The 15593-nt window shown below is 41.5% G+C and overlaps 1 protein-coding gene across 1 annotated transcript; it reads right to left on the reverse strand.

The window, feature by feature from the left end:
• Nucleotides 1-314: 314 nt before the first annotated feature.
• Nucleotides 315-1688, reverse strand: LOC101269526 (heterogeneous nuclear ribonucleoprotein A1). Its single transcript, XM_004266196.4, is given in 2 exon segments — nt 315-681; nt 684-1688. Coding segments are annotated over 2 exon segments (1074 nt in total). The 5' UTR covers nt 1626-1688; the 3' UTR covers nt 315-549.
• Nucleotides 1689-15593: the final 13905 nt, after the last annotated feature.

A 15593-nucleotide genomic window follows, 5' to 3' on the forward strand; every position in this document is an offset into this window, starting at 1 on the left:
ATTCCCATCTATATCTGGTACCATAATCCAATTTAGATATATTGCATAGGATGTGCCAACAATCATATATTAATAATCAAAAAACTCCATGACTTGGCTTGGGTGACCCTTTTTCACGGTGAACTCCAAGGTCACAACGCAGTAACTGTCAGTTCAACTACACCAAGGTTTCAGAAGACAGTAGCTTCTCCACCAAAGCAGGTTGTAAATAAATTTTGAATGGAACCTGGCATCACCCTGAAGGAATACTAACTTCACACTGTTGGGGTGGTTTACCAAAATGTCTTCAGAGTAGACTAACTTTACACAGCACATTTAAAAAAAAGACACATTTATTCAGCGTCACGATCAGACTATTACATTTAGCAATCAACAGCATGGGTGCAAAAAAAAAAAAAATCTACATTAAAACCCTTTGTTGGAATGCTTTACACTTTCCACAGAACAGAAACTAAAATAACCTGTTATACAATTAGTCACAAATACAGTCCTCGAGTTTTTTTGCCCATACACATGAGTATTGTCTAAAACATGTCTTCTTTGTAGCAGCTAGGCCCTGCCACCACTGTGCTTGGCTGAGTTCACAAATCTGTTGTAACTTGTAGCTTCCCTGTCACTTCTCTGGCTCTCCTCTCCTGCTAAGCTTTGTTTCCTGGCAGTAATCAAAACCTTCTGCCACTGCCATAGCTACTGCTGCTGCTGGAACCACCATAGCCACCTTGGTTTCGGGGTTTGGCAAAGTATTGGCCTCCACCACCATAGGGGCCAGAACTTCTGCCTCCAAAGTTTCCTCCTTTCATGGGTCCAAAATTTGAAGACTGATTGTTGTAACTGCCAAAATCGTTGTAGCTTCCACCACCTCCAAAATTGCTTCCATCATTACCGAATCCATTATAGCCATCCCCACTGCCACCATATCCACCACCACCGCGGCTGCCACCAAAGCCACCTCGACCGCTGAAGTTTCCTCCATGACCAAAGTTGTCATTCCCACCAAAACCACCTCCACGACCACCACCAAAGTTTCCAGAACCACTTTGACCTCTTTGGCTGGATGAAGCACTAGCCATCTCTTGCTTAGATAGGGCTTTCCTTACTTCACAGTTGTGGCCATTCACAGTGTGGTATTTCTGAATGACAATCTTGTCTACAGAGTCATGATCATCAAAGGTTACAAAAGCAAAGCCTCTCTTTTTGCCACTGCCTCGGTCAGTCATGATTTCAATCACTTCAATTTTCCCATACTGTTCAAAATAATCTCTTAGATGATGTTCTTCAGTGTCTTCTTTAATGCCACCAACAAAAATCTTTTTCACAGTTAAGTGGGCACCAGGTCTTTGAGAATCTTCTCTTGAGACGGCCCTCTTTGGTTCCACAACTCTTCCATCCACCTTGTGTGGCCTTGCATTCATGGCCGCATCCACCTCCTCCACAGTGGCATATGTGACAAACCCGAAGCCTCTGGAGCGTTTGGTGTTTGGATCCCTCATTACCACACAATCTGTGAGCGTTCCCCACTGCTCAAAATGGCTCCTCAGACTCTCATCGGTTGTTTCAAAGCTCAAACCTCCGATGAAGAGCTTCCGCAGCTGTTCGGGCTCTTTGGGTGACTCTGACTTAGACATAACGGCAGTGGAGGGTGGGGGGAGACGTCAACGATGCTTACTCGGCGGCGTCCACGAGCAGAAAAAAGCTACACCCTTTTTTAATGAAAAAAATTCATAGTTATTTTTTATTATAACAATCATAAGGCAGAACAGAAAAGTATAATTTTGGTAGATTTTCCCAAAGTCCCCTTCATGGAAGTTATGCATTTTGCATGCATGAGCAGTTTTTGAGAGTTCACCATCTCTCCATAGGGATTGACTTGTTAATTATTGCCAACCCATGCTCTTGAGTGCTGATTCTTCATGTGTAAATTATGGGTAACAATTCCTTTCTTGAAGAGTAGGAGGATAAAATCTAAGAAGTACAAAAAGAAAGTGCTTGATACAGAGCAAGAGTTTAATAGATACAAGCTTACTTTCCTCCCTTCTTTGTTCAACAAATCATTCCAGTCGTTCATTTAATAAATGTGTGTTGAGAGCCATGTGCTAGACCCTTCTGTAGGGAACTAAAGATCAGCAATAAACAGACGAATAAGCTCTTCCTCATAGAAACTACATGATACAGAATTTGGTAAACAGATAAAAAAAGATGCATTCCAGCAGTGCTTCGATGTAGAAACACAAAGAAGGTAATGAGAGAGCGAGCTGAGGTTGTCAGGGGTGATTGTGTACCTCAGTCTTTTCATTTTTAAGAAAATACATACTGTTTAATCTATTTCACAAGGTTGCTTGGAAAATGAAATAATTTCTGTATATTTAAGTGCTTTGAAAAGTTGCCTAACTCTTGTTTTTTATCCTTGAGGAAAAGAACAAAAAGAAAGATGCTCCCTTAGTTTCCTAGGGCTGTCATAGCCAAGCTCCACAAACTGGGTGGCTTTGAACAACAGAAATGTATTGTCTCACGGTTCTGGAGACTAGCACTCTGAAATCAAGGTGGCAGCAGGTTCATGCTCCCTCTGAAACCTATAGGGAACTTCTTCCTTGCCTCTTCCCAGCTTCCGGTGGTTTGTGGGCAGCCTTTGGCATTCCCTGGCTTGCAGCTGCATCCCTCCAATCTCTGCCTTCATTGTTAATGGCGTTCTCCCTGGGTGTCTTTGTATCTTCATGTTTTCTTTTTTTAATTAAATTTTTAATTTAATTTTATTTTGATTCTTTTCTCTTTTTTTAAAAAAAACTTTATTTATTTTTGGCTGCGCTGGGTCTTTGTTGTTGCGAGCGGGCTTTCTCTAGTTGCAGAGAGCAGGGGCTTCTCTTGTTATGGAGCACGGGCTCTAGAGCGCAGGCTCAGTAGTTGTGGCGCGTGGGCTCAGTTGCTCCACGGCATGTGGGATCTTCCCGGACCAGGGCTCGAACCCGTGTCTCCTGCATTGGCAGGTGTATTCTGCACCACCAGGGAAGCCCCACATATTTTCTTGTACTGACATGATTTATCGTATTGATGGCTTGGGGGCCATCCAACTCCAGTATGACCTCATCTTAAATAATCGCAGTGTATTTCCAAATAAGATCACGTAGGAAGGTACTGGTGATTTGTAGTTTAACATATATTTTTTGGGGGGGGGAATGCACAATTCAACCCATAACAGATGTTAATATGCAAAACTCAGCACTCAAAACAAGCTCCAAATGTCTTCTGGCAAAGTAATAGGGATAGAGATGAACAAAGTAGGAGGGCGTTCTGACTCTTCCTCATAAGAGGTCTGAGTGAGGAGCTTCCTAACAGAACTGTTATCACTGTGTCAATTCAGTGTCCAAATGACTGGCCATTTGCCAGTTTCCTCATCTTCCTTCAGAGCCAGATGCCTGGGTTTCTTTCTTCCTACACAGGCATGAGATTTTTAGGGAATAAGTCAGTTGCTCTTGTGAACATATCAGCAGACAGAGCCCAAACAATTAAAACTTGCTCTCTCTCTTCCTAAAGCGAAAAAAGAATTATAGTTATTTTTGGTTATAATAATAGTAAGGCAGAACAGAAAAGTGTAAAGTATAAAGAAGAGACCACCACACACTTGAGAAAGAGATGATTACTGTTTACACTTTGGTAAATATACCTCAGTACCTGTCTTGTGTGCCAGTGTGTGCCTGTGTGTGATTGTGTATGTGCGTGCATGTGTATTTTGTATCGATTAGGAATGCATCTGTCTGAAAGTAATAGAAAACCAAACGAGGGTGGTTTAATAACTAAGAGTTTACTTGTCTCATATTTTAAGAACCCTGGAGGTAGGTAGTTTCTGATGTTGGATTAAGGATTCAGTGGTGTCAGGGCTAAGAATCAGCTATCCTCTTACATATTTATAAGATATTCTCTTATTCCTTTCCATTATGGTCGCACAAGGGCTGCCACAGGTGTAGCCGTATTACTGGTAATCCAGGAAAGAAGAAAAAGAAGAAAGCTGTCATCCGTCCCCTTTTGTTAGGAAAGCAAAAGCTTTTCCTGAAACCATCCCATGCCTCTCTCCCACCTCCAGCCATTGGATCCGCTCGGCTCATTGTTGGTAGAGTCACATGACTGTTTCTAGTTGTATGGGGCGCTGGGAATGTGGGGAACAGGATTGCTTAGATCAGGGATTGGCCAGCTATGCTTCATGAGCCAAATCTGCCCACTGCCTATTTTTGTAAATAAAGTTTTATTGGAACACAGCCACACCCATGCATTTACCTGTTTTCTATGGCTGCATTCACACTACAGCAACAGAACTGAGTCGTTGTGATGGCAACCATATGTCTCCCATATCCTGATTATATTTATCACTGGTCCTTGATGGAAACGTTTACCAATTTTGAGGCTAGATCAAGTAATGATTCATAGACTAAGGCTGGAAACGTTGTTCTAAATAAAAATGGGTTTTATTAGCAAGGGAGAAAGTGGGAATGGATGTTGGGTGGGCAATTAAAAGTGTCTGTCACAATGACTTTGGTGTTGGTTGGGGGTGAAAAACAAGGTTGAGCTAACCTTTATAGGAACAATGGTTTATTTCCTATTCAGTCACCTACTCCTTCAACAGTCTCTTCCATTTGTGGCCTTTGTTCCTTGGGTATCATCCCTTAATCCAATCCTTAGGTAACAAGCAACTCCTCCACCATCTCTGAAATATCTTACTTTCTCGAAAGGTTCTAATTTCACACATGTACACCTTAGAGTAAATTTAAAGCAATATATCCTTTTAAGCCCTCATCTTACATGGGAAGAAAACTGCTCAGTGAAGAAGAATTTCAGGCTCCAGAGTAGGCTTCCTCCTCCCTTCTTTACTTCCTTCTTTTCCCGGGTACTTATAAAGCATCTACACATTCCAGGCTTTGTTCTAGATGCTTAAAATACAAAAGGGAAGACAAAGTCCCCGCCCTCAAAAAACTTACATCAATCACATGGGGAAAAACAGAGGGTAAATGAACCGTAAATATACAATAAAATGTCAAATAGTGATGAGTACTTAGAAGAAAATGTAAGCAAAGGCCTAGAGAGTGACAAGTGACCAGGAAAGGCTTTTCTCAGGAAGGAGACTCTTCCAGCCTGAAGGAAGTGATGCAGAAAACCTTGCATATAGCTGAGAAAAGGATTCCAGGCAGAGGGAAGGGTAAGTGAAAAGGCCCTGAGGCAGAGCTTTGATTGGAGCTGTCATGAGCAGCAAGGATGCCAGTGCTCAGTTAACAATGAGCAAGGAGAATGCTCTAAAATGAGACTGAGGTTATAGCCGGGTGTTAGATCCCACAAGGACTTGTAAGCCATGGAGAGGACTTGGGTGTTTGTTCTGACTGTGGTGGCCTGCCATTGGAATATGTTGATCAGGAGCATAAAGTGCTCTGACTGATACTTAAAAAGATCCCCTTGGAGTACTCTGGGACGGAAAGGAAATTTCCATTTGCATAGTATAGAAATAGATAATTTGCTGAATTGTGAAAGTGCTTTGTAAACAGTGACTTTCTATTCATTTATTTAATAAGTAATATTTAACAACTGTTATACTGTGGGCACATTTTTAAGCTTTGGGGATACAGTAATGAATGAGACAGAAGCCGTGACCTTGTGGGATCTAGTAGTTGAGCTTTAGAAATAAACAGATAACTGTAACTACTATAATAAGCTCTATAAAAATGAGGGACATCTAAGCCCATTGGAGAAGCCACACCTAAAATTGGGTAGACTGGAAAGGAAGGAAGATGTGTTCACTTCAGCTGTGTCCTGAAGGATGGGCTGGTGGGGTAGAAGGGGGATAAGGCTGCCAGATAAAATAGAGGATGACCAGTTAAATTTGAACTCTGTGTAAACAGTGGATAATTTTTTAAGTATAAGTGTGTCTTAAATATTACGTGGAGCATGCTTATACTAAAAAGGTATTACGTGTTTATCTGAAATTCAGATTTAACTGGGCATCCTGTATTTTTTATTGCTTATATCTAGCAAACCTGGAGGATGTCCTTTGGGGGCATTACAAGCAGTTGGATAAGCATGGAGTGCAGAGTTGAAGGCAGGAGTACTGACAGGGAAGTAGGTGGCACCAGATTGCATCCTACTGTCAGGATAAAGTCCAGAAGACAACCCGTGAGGTGTTTTAAACAGGACAGTGACAGGCTCAGATTTCAAATTTAGGAAAAAACAGAATGCTGTGGCTCTAAGGTACAGAAGATAAAATGGAGGCTTTCTTTGTACTTGAAGAGACATTATAAATAAGTCATTTTTAGGCGTTAGCTTTTGAATTTCATTATTTTTTAGCTGCTTGTGTATTCTCCTGTGGAAGGGTTGTTATATGTTCTTTGTCATTAGTCCGTACTAATTTTAATCCTAAACCGGCAGAAAAGAATTTGGAAGAGAAAAATATTGAACAAGAAACCAAACCACGGTTTCACAGAAAGAGAGCGCTTCTTCACAAAACTCCCAGACTGTGTTCACAGGCATTATCTCGTGCACCCTCAGGATCACTCCTTGCTGTCCACTTTAGGGGGTGAAGGGGAGTATGTATCAGAAGTTTCATCTCTTGAGTTGCTCATTCTAGCCTCAAGCAAGGGTCCCCGAGGGTTTCTCTGCCAAGTAGGATGCTAAGGCGTTCTTATGAGGCCAAGAGGACAGCTGGGGGAAAAAGGCCATGCTCTCTCCACTTGGTGGGAAGAGACAGGCCTCAGCTCTTCAACAACAGCCCAGACTCAAAGTTCAGCCTGAGTTTGAAACAGGTTCTTCAGGGTGGGATGAACTTTCTTTAGAGGTGAAAATGCCAAAGGGAATTTCTGGTCAGACACACAGGCCACAGTAATTCTGAAGCATGATTCTCTTCTAGTAATTTTTCATCTATATCATCTTGCTGTCAGAATTTCTTGGCCTATAAAACTCATTTTTCTTCATCCAGATTTTGTCGTCTCTTCTCCTTCTTCACGGTTATCCACGTCAACCTCCCAATTTTTAGTTTGTTCTTTACACATTCATCCACTCATGTGTTCATCAAATATTACTGAATATTTACAGTGAAGAATGAAAAGATGGATCAAAGATGGTCTTCTTCCAAAAGATATTTATAGTAGTTGGGGAAGGAGAGAAAGAGAGAGAAAAAAATAACAGTTATTATTGTAAAATATTAATGGGAATAATTTACTTATTTAAAAATAATAAGTAACGATAATAGTAACAGTGCAGTAAATGCTTACTAGATGCTGGAGACTTTTCTAAGAACTTTGTATATGTTCACTCATTCAGTAGTCACAAAAATTCTATGAGAAAACTACGATTACCAACCCCATTTTATGAGAACACTGAGATGTGGGTTTCATAGATTTGCTTGCAATCTCCAGGTTAGCCAGAGAGCTGGGCAGAGACCAGGAGTCTGGCTCCAGAGCTTGTGTTCTTAACGGTATGTTTTATAAGTATGCACTGTCTATGATATATAGAGACAAATATGTCTTATACAGTTTATTTAATATGCAATTGATTATTTAAAGATCATTTTCTGTGGGTTTTCATGCCATTGGGTAACTACAGGGATAGAGGTAGCTTGGTATATTACTTGACAATAGACCATCTACCCCATATGTGGACCTGGTACAGCTGCATCTGCTGGTCTGAAGTTATAATGACGTTTTCAGCTAAAGATTGAGATCAGGGTGTCTTCTCTAATAGGAATTTAAAACAATGAAATAAACAGTGTCAACTAGAAGAGGTGTGTGTTAAGAAGAGCGGGAAGAGAAGAAAACTCTGAAGCCTCGACCTTTGGAGGGTGGGCAGAAGAAGGACCACCTGTAAGGAAGAGAAGAAAGGGTGTGAGGCAGGGGGAGAACAGGGAGAGAAGGCAGGGAAGGCCAAGAAATGGAGTTTCGAGGATGGAATCGCCCGTGTTGTCAAATGCAGCCGTAATGCACTTCATTTCCTTAGCTTCTTGTATCGATAGCACTTGACAAGGCTGAGCCCCAATGCCTCCCGGCAACTGGCCGGAGGTGACTCACGCTCTCCCCGTCCAGGGGTTGGTGTTTTCTTTTCCTTGACTGGGTTGGGCTCTTCTCTTTCTCAGAAATGCTTTCATGTGACTGGAGGCCATCTGGCTTTCAGCAGCTTCCACCTGCTCCATCCTGTCTGGATAAGCCCCCCTGGCTGAAAAAGGGACACCTGGGCCTTTGACTGTGCTTCTGTTTTGAGCTCGATTTTTTTTTTTTTTTTTTTTTTGCGGTACGCGGGCCTCTTACTATTGCGGCCTCTCCTGTTGCGGAGCACAGGCTCCGGACGCGCAGGCTCAGCGGCCATGGCTCACGGGCCCAGCCTCTCCGCGGCATGTGGGATCTTCCCAGACCGGGGCACGAACCCGCGTCCCCTGCATCGGCAGGCGGACTCAACCACTGTGCCACCAGGGAAACCCTTGAGCTCGATTTTGATGGAGGAAATGAGATGAAATGACTCAGCCCTAGAGAGGATAGACTGGGCTGAACTCGTGTTAAGGAAATAAAGAAGGGAGAAGATGGAAGTCTCAGGAGGAATGACACTGTTTAAAAAAGAAACAGCGAGTAAAATTAAGCTAAGTAAAGAGTCAATGTTTGAGGAAGTGCTGGAGGGTGACCATTCCAATCTTAGAAGCCCTTTGAAGTCACTATTACACTTCTCTAAAAATTCTCTGAGAGGGTAAGTTGATTATTTACTTTTCTTCCAATTCTGCCAAGTATCCTTTGGGTATAGTGCAGGCGAGAAGACCTTCGGGAGGAATGGGTCACCGTCATGTCCTTCTCCTGAGAGCAGGAGCTCGGGGTGAGGGTCACACTGAATTTACTTTAGGAATAAAGATGGCACAAAGTGGACCAGACTCCTAACGATTATCTCAGAAAGGAGCCAAGTCTCTAGATGAGACAGTAGCTTCCAAATATTTGTGAACTTTAGAAAACATTGTACCTTTCCCACATCTGTTATTTTGGTTTTCCTTTGTATATTCCTCCTAGTGATTAGCAATAGAAACTTTCAATCAAAAAAACTCATGTCCTGGGGCTTCCCTGGTGGCACAGTGGTTAAGAATCCACCTGCCAGCGCGGGGGACACGGGTTCAATCCCTGGTTCGGGAAGATCCCACATGCCGCAGAGCAGCTAAGCCCGTGCGCCACAACTACTGAGCCTGTGCTCTAGAGCCTGTGAGCCACAACTACTCAGCCCATGTGCCACAACTAATGAAGCCCGCATGCCACAACTAATGAAGCCCGCAAGCCTAGAGCCTGTGCTCTGCAACAAGAGAAGCAACTGCAGTGGGAAGCCCGCACACCGCAACAAAAGAGTAGCCCCCACTCGCCACAACTAGAGAAAGCCCACGCCCAGCAAAGAAGACCCAATGCAGCCAAAAATAAGTAAATCTTAGGGAAAAAAAGACTCACGTCCTTGCTTTGAGAAAGAAATTGTGGTGACAGCAAAGAAAAGAGGTACTATATCCAACTCTGCAGCCAATTTTGGGGGAAAAGAAACCCAACAGTTGCTGATAGCAGCAATTTTATTTTATTTATTTTTTAATTTTTTTATTGAAGTATAGTAGATTTACAGTGTTTCAAGAATACAGAAAATTGATTCAGTTTATATATATATATATATATTATTTTTCAGATTCTTTTCCATTATAGGTTATTAGAAGATATTGAATATAGTTCCTTGTGCTATACAGTAGGTCCTTGTTGTTTATCTATTTTATATATAGTGTATATCTGTTAATCCCCAATTCCCAATTTATCCTGCCCCTCTTTTCCCTTTGGTAAGCATAAGTTTGTTTTCTATGTCTGCCAGTCTATTTCTGTTTTGCGAATAAGTTCATTTGTATCATTTTTTTAGATTTCACATATAAATGATATCATATGATATTTGTCTTTCTGCCTGATTTCACTTAGTATGATAATAGAGCTCTAGGTCCATTCATGTTGCTACAAATGGCATTATTTCATTCTTTTTTATGCTGAGTAATATTCCATTATATGATATATACCACATCTTCTTTATCCATTCATCTGTTGATGGATATTTAGGTTGCTTCTATGTCTTGGCTATTATAAATAGTGCCTGATAGCAGCAATTTTAAGTCGGAGGGAAGGAATCATGAGGCCTAGGGCAAGGCAGAAAGGCAAAAAAGGAGAGGCAAGGCAAAAAGAAGTATCACTATAATTTTAATATTATTGAATGATTGCAATGTTCCAGGCAATATTCTAAGTGTTTTACCAATTTTAACAAATTCAGTCCACCTAATAATAGTGTGTGCTTTTTGTTCCTCGCATTAATGCTACCTAACAAACCTTCCCAAAACTTGGTAGTGTAAAATAATAACCGTTTTCTTATGTTCACAGATTCTGGGGGTCAGGAATTCAAACAGGGCAGAGTGAGCATGACGTTTCCCTATCTGTAGTGTCTGGAACATCAGCTAAGAAGACTCAAATATCTGGGGGCTGAAAGAGCTGAGGCTGGGGGATCATCCACTTCCAAGATGGTTCCTTCACTCACACATTTGGCTTTTTTTTTCTTTACTCTATTTGCACATGACTTAAAAAAAATTATTGGAGTATAGTTGATTTACAGTGTTGTGTAGTTTCTTCTGTACAGCAAAGTGAATCAGTTATACATATACCCACTCTTTTTTAGATTCTTTTCCCATCTAGGTCATTACAGAGTACTGTGTAGAGTTTCCTGTGCTATCCAGTATGTCCTTATTAGTTATCTATTTTATATATAGTAGTGTGTATATGTCAATCCCAATCTCCCAATTTATACCCCTGCCCTTGCCCCCTGGTAATCATAAGTTTGTTTTCTGCATCTGTGACTTGATTTCTGTTTTGTAAATAAGTTCATTTGTATCATTTTTTTTTAGATTCCACATATAAGCAATATCATATGATATTTTTCTTTCTCTGACTTCAGTATGACAATCTCTAGGTCCATCCATATTGCTGCAGATGGCACTATTTCATTCTTTTTAATGGCTGAGTAATATTCCATTGTATATATATACCACATCTTCTTTATCCATTCCTCTGTTGATGGACATTTAGGTTGCTTCCATGTTCTGGCTATTGTAAATAGTGCTGCAATGAACATTGGAGTGCATGTATATATCTTTTCGAATTATGATTTCCTCCAGATACATGCCCAGGAGAGGGATTGCTGGATTGTATGGTAGCTCTATTTTTAATTTTTTAAGGAATCTCCATACTGTTCTCCATAGTGGCTGTACCAATTTATATTCCCACCAACGGTGTAGGAGGGTTCCCTTTTCTCTACACCCTCTCCAGCATTTATTGTTTGTAGATTTTTTGATGATGGCCATTCTGACTGGTGTGAGGTGATAACCTCATTGTAGTTTTGATTTGTGTTTCTCTAATAATTAGTGATGTTGAGCATCTTTTCATGTTTGTTGGCCATCTGTATGTCTTCTTTGGAGAAATGTGATTGGGTGATTTGTTTTTTTTGATATTGAGCTGCATGAGCTGTTTGTATATTTTGGAGATTAATTCCTTATCGGTTGCTTCATTTGCAAATATTTCCCCCCATTCTGAGGGTTGTCTTTTTGTTTTTTTTATGGTTTCCTTTGCTGTGCAAAAGTTTTAAGTTTAATTAGATCCCATTTGTTTTTACTTTCATTACTCTAGGAAGTGGGTCAAAAAAGATCTTGCTGCGATTTATGTCATAGAGTGTTCTGCCTATGTTTTCCTCTAAGAGTTTTATAGTATCTGGCCTTACATTTAGGTTTTTAATCCATTTTGAGTTTATTTTTGCTTATGGTGTTAGGGAGTGTTCTAATTTCATTCGTTTACATGTAGCTGTCCAGTTTTCCCAGCACCACTTACGGAAGAGACTGTTTTTTCTCCATTGTACAATATATTCTTGCCTCCTTTGTCATAGACTAGGTGACCAACACATTTGGGTTCTTGGCAGGGGTAGATGGTTGGCTTGAAGGCTTGGCATAGCTAGCACTGTCATTCAGGGTGTTTGTACAGAGCCTCTCCATCATCGAGGTCCAGGGGAGGTTGAATTTCTTACATGGCAAGTCAGTGATCCAGGGAAGAAGGTGGAAACTGCATAGCCTTTTATGACCTAGTCTGGGAAGATACATGGTGTCACTTCCACCAAACTCTATTGGTATAAGCAGTCATCAGCCCACCCAGACTTGCAGGGAGGAAACATAGACTCCACCTGTCAATAAGAGGAGTGTCAAATAATTTGTTGCCATTTAAAAAATGCTACACTTTTATTACTATTTTACAGATGAAGACACTAAACTCTAGGGAAATGAAATAATTTGCCAAAAATGTCATCGTCAGTAAGTGCCAGAAGTAGGTATCAAATCCAGGGACTCTGGTACCAAAGCCATTGTTCTTAATCATTATGTTAATAATGCCATCACCACCGATAGTAACGATACTGTTACACCAGCTATGATTGTTGCCACTGCTTCTGCTACTATTACTGCTATTAATATTCTGCTGCCACTAAAACTACTGCTGCTGTCTCCACTACTATGACTATTACTACTACTGTTACAACTGCTATAACCACTACCACCATTACAGCAACTATTACAAAAACTCTTGCTACCAGGAGCCATTCATTGGGTATGGTTGATAACACTCATGTCAGCCTGTGTGAAAAGTTTTTTACAGACAACCTTGTATTAAAATGCTACATCATTTCCATCACAAAACTGGGATCACTCTCTTCTTTTTAAGAATGAAAGGACTAGGTCAGAAGTTAAGAACTTGAAGTTCGGTAACATGTTGTGGAGCCTGGGCTGTCAACCACCCCTGAGTCCTGTTCCCTAGTGCTAGCCACCCATGGCAGGTCGGAGGTACCCCATCTACCACCCAAGTTTATTCTCAACTCAGGGTGAGGCTGTCCTTTTGATCTTGGAAGGAACATCCCCACCTTTTAGTGTTTGTCTATAAGGTAGCAATGTGAAGGGACATATAAATGGATGTTTTTGCTTTACTGATGGGGAAAAGGTGTCGGGGATACAGGGTTATAAGTAGAGGGAGCAGGGCTCTGGGGCTTGTCCTGGCCATTCCAGAGGCTGCATACCATTGGCAGTCAGTTCCTCCGGCTGCACCCTAATTTTTCCACTCTTTGATCAAGGGGCGGATAAAGCTTCTTTCACCTCTGGTGTCTCATAGCCTAGAATAAAGTGGACAGTAGGGAGTGGGGGAGAGATGCAGCTTTCCTCAAGAAACCCCTGTTGAGAGCAGCTTCTCCGTGTATTTACATTCAGTGGGTCCAACTTGTCTGGATCTAAAATTGGGTTGGGAGTTTCAACAGACCTCTCACCCACGGAGAAGCATAACTCATCTGTAAGAAGAAGCACAGGTGGGGAAAGGGTTTTAAAGTGTTTCTGATGCTGAAATTGGAGATGCTTTAGTCCTGAAAACTGTTGAACAAAGTGCAGATTCTATAAAACCACGGGACTTCAGAAACATTTTTATGAAGATTCTTCCAGTAATGAAATTACTTTGGATAATGCATTTCTTGGACATGTTTTATGTAAGGAGGGGAAAATAAACTTGTTCCAATTAAAACTCAAAAGTGAACTGGATGAACTGAAGCTATTAAATATTCAAAAGATATAAACAATGATAGCACTTATTTTTTTGTTTTGTCTTAAAAGAAATACCAAAGAAGATATCCAATAAAATGTTAACATAAATGTGTGAACATTTGTGCAAATAAGTACTTTATTAAGGCAGTTCGTGCTGGGGTGGATTTACTTCATTTTGCTACTCAGAAGTTTGTTTTGGGGGGTGTGTGTGTCCAAATGCCATGTCTAGGTTTACTTTATTGATAGCTTCCAAAACATGATTGATACCAGGTATCATACTTGCCATGTCAGCTTGTGACATAGTCTTTAATTCTGCTTTTCCTTGAGTGACTTGTCATTTCTGGGACAGATAATAATAAAAACAACCACAATAATGTTTACTGAGTGTTTATTTTCTGCTAGGCACTGTGCTGAGCGTTGCTTATTTAGGTCTTCCGAGATTACTTATGAGGTAGGTAGGTAGGTATTATTATCATCATCCTCATCTCACAGATGAGGAACTTGAGTGTCAGAAGCATTAAGGTCACACAGCTGCTGAGAGCCAGGAGAGCCTGGGTTTGACTCCACCTCAGTCAGAACCTAGAGCACAAGCTCTTAACCATCAGGGAACACTAGCATCTCAGGGCATCCTTTCAGTACTGCATTCTTTGTTGCACTGATCTGGGAATAATGCTCTGATTCTATTCTGAAATTTGTGGCTAACGGTCTTTCATATAGACTTATTGCATCAGCTGCCTGCTGTCCATGAAGCCAAGTATTACAGACTGAATGTTTGTGTCCCCTCCATGCCCCATCTTATACGTTGAAGCCTTAACCCTCAAGGTGATGTATTTGGAGGTGGGGTCTTTGGTAGGTAGTTTGGTTTAGATGAGGTTGTGATGTTGGGGCCCCTGTGATGGAACTAGTGTCTTTATAAGAAGAGCAAGTGCTGGTAAAGCTCTGTCTCTCTTTGCCATGTGGGGACACAGTGAGAAGCTGGCCAACTGCAAGCCAGGAGGAGGGCCCCCACCAAGAGCCGAATCTGCTGACACCTTGATCTTAGACTTCTCGGTCTCCAAAACTATAAGAAATAAATGTCTGTTGTTTAGGCCACCCAGTCTGTGTATTTGGTTTTGACAGCTCAAGCTAAGATCCCAAGGTTTGAGCTATCTCGTGCGTGATGTTTACAATGAGAATGTCTCAGCTTGGTGCACCTGATCCCACATCTGCTTCCTCTCCAACTCAGCAGACCCCTCTTCAGCAGCACCTGACACCAGCTCTGTGCCAGCCCTCTGGAACTCCTTATTAGGTCTACAAGGCCCTCACTGCATCATGCCTCTTTGACTTTGCCTGTGCCTGGGCCCTTTCCCCTCCCATCTTCATGCCTGGTAACCTTCTACCAATCACTCACGTTTCATCCCAGGTATCACCATCTCTAGGAAGCCCTCCCTGACCTCCCAGGTAGAGCCTCGTGCTCCTTTCATTGGCCTGATGCTCCAGCCTTTACGTTCAGTATTCTCTAACAGCACTACCCTGTTCTATTGTAATTACTTCTTATCTTTTATTGTAGCAAAATCCCCACATCACATAAAATCTCCCTCCCAACTGTTTCCAAGTGTACAGTACAATATTGTCAACCACAGGCACATCGTCATGCCACAGACCCGCCTCATCCTGCGTGATTGCAACACCACACCCATCAAATAACTACTCCCCACTTTTCCCTTCCCCCTGCCCCTGGCAACCTCTATTTTATTTTCTGTTTCTACGAGTTTAACTACTTTGGATACGTATATAAGTGGAATCCTGCAGTGTTTGAGTGTTTGTCACTTTGTGACTGCCTTATTTCACTTAGCGTAATATCTTCAAGATTCATCCATGTTGTGACAAGTGACAGGGTCCTCTTCATTCTGAGGCTGAATGATATTCCGTTGTACGTGTATACCATACTTTCTCCAGTCATCAAGCCATGGATCTATCTTTATTTTAGCTAAAC

This window comes from Orcinus orca, chromosome 4, assembly GCF_937001465.1.
Source record: "Orcinus orca chromosome 4, mOrcOrc1.1, whole genome shotgun sequence".
Classification (NCBI taxonomy): Eukaryota; Metazoa; Chordata; class Mammalia; order Artiodactyla; family Delphinidae; genus Orcinus; species Orcinus orca.